At 43.4% G+C, this 6,959-nt stretch overlaps 1 protein-coding gene across 4 annotated transcripts in view; it reads right to left on the reverse strand.

Moving 5' to 3' along the window:
• LOC111252432 (neurexin 1-like) overlaps nucleotides 1-6,756 on the reverse strand; it is a 90,395-nt gene extending 83,639 nt beyond the window's left edge. The window contains exons 1-3 of one of the 4 annotated variants that reach the window (XM_086992030.1): nucleotides 4,591-6,756; nucleotides 4,151-4,237; nucleotides 3,042-3,281 (exon numbers count right to left, since the gene is read on the reverse strand). Coding sequence is in view for 2 of the 4 variants with exons in the window: in XM_086992027.1 (XP_086848153.1) it covers nucleotides 4,151-4,156 (6 nt within the window). In the remaining 2 variants the exon portion in view is untranslated. Of the gene's footprint in view, nucleotides 1-3,041; nucleotides 3,282-4,150 lie in introns of all 4 variants that reach the window. The other 3 variants (XM_086992027.1, XM_086992029.1, XM_086992028.1) reach the window with 3 other exon arrangements.
• Nucleotides 6,757-6,959: the final 203 nt, after the last annotated feature.

Below are 6,959 nucleotides of genomic sequence, written 5' to 3' on the forward strand. Positions count from 1 at the left end.
TGGTTTAATTCAGATAAACTTTATTCAAAATATAAACGCCAAAGCCGCATTCGTCTATAGCGATTGAGATCAGCCAGAAGTTAAATACTTGATGGTGTAACTGATGTAGCTCAATAAGAAGTTCCTACGATATCTGTGTTATTGATTCGGGAAATTCATATGGAGTTCCTGCGCTTAGTTAAGTAGCAACGCCTTATGTGATGATTTGCGCATCAAATAGCAGGCTAGAAACGCGCGTAATTGTGAAGCAGTAGAAATTCTGTACCCACTGAAAACGATCTGACGTGCGAGAAGACCTTGATAATCCAAAACTAGCACGAAGTCCATTACGCTGTATCGCCAATACCATATTTAACTCGCGATTCGTTTAAGATTTTTTATTACTATTATTATTTAGTACACTGCAGATATTATTTAGTACACTGATTTATTAGCTTGAAAGCGTTCGCAGCAACTCGTGTGCCTAAAAATGCCCGGTTGAGCTTCGTTGAGCATAAATTATCAATATTTGATATATGAATCCGTAATTAGGTTGTTTGTCTACCGTGGCCCAACATGTATGATGGTCCTGCTCTTTAATTCGGAGCACTATGCCATAGAAGTGAAGATCTCATCGGGTCTTCACTGTATTATTTGTCATTTGAATTTGCGACTTGCAAAACAATCGAGTGGATGTCAACAAGAATATATATCTGCTAGCTGTTTTAAAGCAGGTTCGAAGATTTCTTCTCACATATCCGGCTAGCAGCAACTCCTAATCGATACTACGCCCATAGTGCCCATCATGTTAGCGACCTCAAGCTTTTTCCTGCTTTTGCAGCTCAAATAGGGGGACGTCACTTGTCAGCAAAATTCACTCAGATAGTCCATCAGAGTTGAAAGACTCCGTGAGTAAAGAGTCCCGCATCAACAGCAACACCAGGAGAGGTGGCCTCTTATAGCCCCGACATAGTTTACTACACCCGCTAACATTACGACGAAGACTGACGCAATTCGAACCAGCTACCCACTAACTAGATAACTAACTAACAATAATAGCAGAGGAACAGACACGCATTCGGCAAATATCTAGAGGTGCGCGCGTACATCCGTAAACAATTCTCTTAGTCGTTTGCTCCTTCCCTTTCTTTTCCTTCACTGTTGTGATGTTCTTTTACGGGGGTTGCTTTTTTTTTACAGTTGTTGCTACTATTTTCGGCCTTCGAAGCTTCAAGGTCTTTTCCTTTCCATTCATTTATCCACCTCGACGAATCTACTTCAGCCCGGGTCCAAGCACTTAACAGAATTACAGACCACGACTCCAATGCGCACTAGAACCTCCACACTCGCCTAAGAAGCATCGAATGTTTAGGCCCGGGCGTTCCATAGAGTTTCGTCCGTCTCGCACACGACGCTAGTGTACGCCGGTCACTGACGCGGTTGCCAAGCCAAGCAAGGACCGTTCACGTTACTGGACCAAGTACAAACTCCGAATGGCAAGAAAGAGCCAGCACTTACAAATGACTTCTTCTTTTTCTGCGAGTAAAGAAACGGTACGGCGGAACTCTGTCGCTCGGCCTATGCGCCGCTGAAGGAACCAAAAAGTGAGGCAACGACAAAGCGAGATGCATTCCAAGGCGGGCGGCAGAAAACAGACGAGTCCGGGTTAGACTATTTGCTGCGTGGGAAAGAAACAAATCGTACTGCCCCGTACGGACCTTCGCTTTCTAGGCCAAGCTGTTTTCCAGTGTGGGAGAACGAGTTGTCTTTATCAGGCCTTCTTGGGCTAGTTTAGTTGCCAGAAAAGAAGGACCAACACACCAAGGAAAGTACTCACGTATCCACTCGTTTCACTTGACATCGCGGAAAAGCGCGCCGTATCTTAGGAAAACATCCGTTTCGTTGCGTTTGTATTTTAATCGTTCAGGCCAGAGATATGTTCTAGCGTCCCTGAGCGCTATTACTTCACAAACGGATGCCGTTACACCTTGGGCAAAAACTACGACAGAATCTCATATTTTGTACATGAACTGGCAATTTTAAGTTATTATGCGTGTACGTAACTTTGGTCCGTAGATCTTCTGAGAATTTGTCACAGAGAAATGTATAAAGTGTGCCGCCTCTTCTATTGTTATCGTATGAATAATCTTTAAAATGAAGGCACAAAAATGTGCAATAGTGGCTCAGTCAGCTTGAAGACAGTGTGTAAATATGATGCCCAGGATGCGTCTATTTCGCCATGTGCATATACACACATATATATATATATATGGGTGCGTGTTTTTGAGAAAATACATGTAGATTAGTGTTACGTAATCATTTAGTCTGTGGCTATCATAAGATGTGACGCTGTTTGTATACAATCTTAATCTTACCGAAACTTAAAATAATCTAGTAGTAGATAAACAAAAGGGGAAAGACGGCCACCTAAGCGACTTTCGGTTAAAGTCGTTACCCAGAAAATAAAAAAATGCGTCCCTGTGGAACACCGTGTGACATAAGCGGAAGCGACTGGATAGGATCTGATGAAGCCCGGTACGTGCTCGAGTAAATCTTAAGCAGATGTTGAAGAGGTCATCAACGTCAAATTCCTCCACTGGCTAGCTGAGTAGCAAAACCTGCTTAAAGCGACAAATCGCGTTCAAAAGCGTTTCCACGCAGCGAGAGACGAGACCTACGATGTTTAAGCCGGGCCAGTTAAGAACAGGAGAGCAATAAGGAGGTTTCCTTGCTAGGACACTTGCGTGCCAAGACCAAAATAATAATCGTTTAGCGCTCTTTATGCGACACTAGAGACACTCATTACTTCAATAATTTCGATAACGATTTCCTAATAAATTAAAATGACATCGCTTGCTGGTAAGCAATATATAGACAAAACTAGAACTCAAAGTACGGCAAAGAACAGCGATAATTGTAAGACAAATAACAACTAGATACCGAATTTAGTTAGATTTTGCTACATTATAAGATCAGGTAATATTTAGCGAAGCCCGTCTTTTCCTTTTATCTGTTTTTACAAGTTTTGTTAATGTGACACTTCAATAGACCGACCAAATTACCTGGGATCCGTTAGCTTTGATATTATTGCTCCTGGTAACACAGACCAGATATCTATTCAAGGTCTGCTAAATTGGCCTTGACCTGTTATTACGACGCAGTGTCTAAACATTTTATTACGAGCACCCCGTAGATGGTCCGGTGATGGCTTAGTGGGTAACGTATTTTTCTGCTAACCTCAGGAACACGTTGTCGCTTAACTTCGCACCCGATTTCGCAGTCGTCGATAAGTCGTTTGTTACCTGCCGTACACACCATCTAATATTTATAGAATATGAAGACTCTGTTCGTTAAAGGTACCTGTTATACCTACTTGTTTATATCATTGTTTGAGCTATTATTGAACACTTGTTCTTTTTCGGCGATTCAAAAACTTCCTTCAACGTAATCTTAACTTATTTTTCACTTACCGGTCCATAGTGAACTACAGCGGATGTTTACCGGACACACAAGAATAGACATAAATATCGTCAGAAACGTCTTATTATTAGCAAGCAATGATTCATCCTTATTTGTGTCACGCGAAGGTAGGGGAATTGTTTTTAAGAGCACATCATTTTTCTAGCCGCCCATCTGTGTAGGGGGATTGTATAACTAAGCCCATTCAATTTGATCGGACCACAACTTACTTGTGATCCTTTTAGAGAAGTGTCGAATTTATGCTTAGTACTATCACAATTAAATAACAACCTTTTTCGGGCATGAGTGCGGCTGCCAAGAACGGTGGAAGTTGACCGTGTTTACTTTGACGTTTGCAAGTGTTTAACAAATTCATTTGCTGGCAATTATTTTCAAATATAAGTAAAAGGACGAGAGCTGGATTTGTGTAGTTTTTAAGCCAGGCGACGATGTTCCTTGCTCGAAATATCGTATATAGAATTAGAATAGTAATACCTTTTAGACAACTATAGAAAGCTACGAAACCGAAAATATTGCTCGTCATATATAATAAAGTCACGACGTTGCAATTAAAAAGTCCTATATAAGCTCTACCGAAAAGTGTTTGTCAATAAAAAAAAATCAAGTTTCCTAATTTTCTACTTCTCAATTGTGAAAAAAAAATACATTTAAGCTCATCTGCTCCTTTAACATGCACCTCGTTGTCACTTACGGGCATTTTTGTGAGTGTCTATCCTCGTTGACGCCTCGGCACTACTCCTTAGCGTCAACAGCTCTCGCGGCCTTCACACATTCGCACCTACGAAACAAGTTCCTAATTTTATATATATAATATGTTTATCTACAAGTTATATGCGCAGTAATTGGTCTCCTAGTCAATCGTAAACAAGCCACCTATAGGAGTCAGTCACTGATAATCCAAAAGTGCTATCTCTCGGCACCCCGCACACACGCCCACACGCACACATGTAACACTTCAAGCTGCTCTAATCATCCGCTAATTGCTATTGCGGTCACTGGCTTTCATTCACCACTTATTTGTGTAAAATCACCGCTACACGATTAGTTGTTGTAGTTATAGCATGTAGATGGTGGTAGGCTGTCTTCGCACTGCGTATCTAATAATCCACTTGTATAATGCAAATCACTAACCAGTTCCACTGATGGCTCGACTTCAGCTTCACGCTCATCTGCCCGCACCAGCAGTGTTAAGCGTAACCTCGTAAATCCTCACCACGGCTACAGCGGCAGCACCAGCGCGGGTCAGCCGGTACCGTGATTAAATCTAACGCGCGCTTTTGTTTCTGTTAAGAGATTGTCAAGCGTCACGAAGCAAATCCTGTTCCGCGTCTGAAGAGATCCTTGCTTTAACGTTGACGTCTTGCAGCGCCTAATTTCACTGTTCACTATTCGGCACCAGTGACGAAATCAATAACTGTATTACCTGCCTTCAGCGACCGTTGTATAGGTCATCTGACTAATTCACTGATGTCGTGATCCAACGAGTATGTAACTTCACAGTATTTGCTGGGTGACACGGAATTACGTCCTCAATCCCTTCGTGTCGAAACTGCTGCCGCTGCTGGTGTTCAGTTGACGACAGCGTAAGCGGCGAACGGCTAATTTAGGCTGCTTGCCGACTCGGCGTTCCGTTGTTGTATGCTTCTCCTAGTGATGTTTACCTGGTCGATCGGTGACCCCGTGATCGAGTAGCTCTCGCTAGCTTTTAGACACATACGCACGCTTTCCAGAATCAATTGGCAAATCCATGGCTCTGAAGCGTGGCACCCTGTTTCGTTTAGTGACCGTCTTAGGTCCTGTTTTTACGTACATATGCGCAACAAATATACATTCGAAATGTTCGCAGCGACACCGAAATGTGATAGAACAACAAGCTAATTCAAGTATAAATTTCCGAGTGCAGCGAAGCCGTATATGGCTGAATACGCTGAGGGAATATCTCTCAGTAGCTTTTTTAAACTAGGAGGAAATTCTAGCCCGCTCGTCAGAACTTATTGTATCCGGTCTGGCCACCGATTCACTCATGACAACTTGAAGAACATTAAAAAAGTTTTCTAGGACAGAAGAACTCAAACCATCTGAAGCGAACAGTGGAGACAAACCTGGACTCACTCGCACGTTGTCTGCGAGTAGTAAAACCTGAGTCAAATTTAGACAGGTAGAAAGAAAAACTGCTCAGTGGTGCTTCACGAAGACAAAACCCGTAGCCACGCGCGTCCAGTTTTATACCGTTGCAAACCGCTGAGGTTCCGTATTATTATCGTGCCAGAATCGTGCGACTCGCCATAGGCATAAAGCCCCATTTTTCCTCAGGATACATTGGTAAGACAATTTTTGAGTGTTTTTTCTTACACGATCCAATTGAGTGGTTAATTCAACTACGCAAACTAGCAAGGCTTTAGGGCACCGTTCACACAACCGTCGGATCTAACAACCGTTTCATCAGTGATTCTAGGGCACATTCATAATTTTGATCTTACAAGTTTATAAGTCGTTCAATGCGTTTTCCTTTACGACAATAGTGACAATAGTGATCATTCTTCACAAGTTTCTTTTTTTGTCGACAGAATTCCACGATTTCGAAAAACCAATATAGAAACGGATGGTGGACCTCTTTTCTGTGTATTTCTAATGTTGTGGCGTAGGTAATACCCGCCACGTAATCTACGATTCTGAGTCTGCGAATTTTGCTTCCCCGCGCCGAATATTCCACACAGTTTTTCTTACTCTTCTGGCTAACGACTTCACGTTTCTCACACAGCCGCCACTAAGCAATAAGAATCGACAACATGACGGCGGTGCCGCAAAGATTCAAATAGGACAAAGCCAACGAATAAAGGTAAGAAAACGACGGTAGGAAGCACATCTCGAGTTCAGCTGTCGCTGTTCATGTAACTACGTCAGTTATCTTATAATATCCTTGTTTGCTCAATATCCACACAGTCACAGTACCCCAGGACAATCGGCTAATGGTCAAACCGACCTGGCGGTCGCGGCGAACTCCGTGCGGCGCCGCTGGTGATGATTTATATAACTCGTCAGCTTAAGATCGTCTAAACAAGGACTTCGTAGCTCATCATAGCTTCGCCTGTCTTAACGTCTCAATCTTCAGTTACCGACAGCGCGACGCTAGTGGACTGACTGTGCGCGGTGTCGAGCACCTGAACCAGTTAGCTACCTTGCCAGTCAGGCAGACAGCGCTTCAGAATAGTGTGCTTTTCCTATAGAGTTGGCACTGCAGCTGCAGCAAAGGGCTACCCACTCATACTACTCCTGCTCTCCTGAGCCTAGCACTCAGCTTCGGGTCCCGTCGTCGCTCCGCTCGATCTATGCTCGCAGGATGCGCGCGCAGTCAAAACAGACAGTGAGGACGTCGTACGCATGCGCCAAGGGTCTTCAATTACCCCCCCCCCGCCCCCCGATTCTCCTTAACATCAGACTACCCCAGAGCCAACCCCACAAACTCGCTTTTCCCCAAAGCTAAACTCTAATGCTTGTGA

Source organism: Varroa destructor, unplaced genomic scaffold, assembly GCF_002443255.2.
Source record: "Varroa destructor unplaced genomic scaffold, Vdes_3.0 BEIS01000006.1, whole genome shotgun sequence".
Lineage (NCBI taxonomy): Eukaryota > Metazoa > Arthropoda > Arachnida > Mesostigmata > Varroidae > Varroa > Varroa destructor.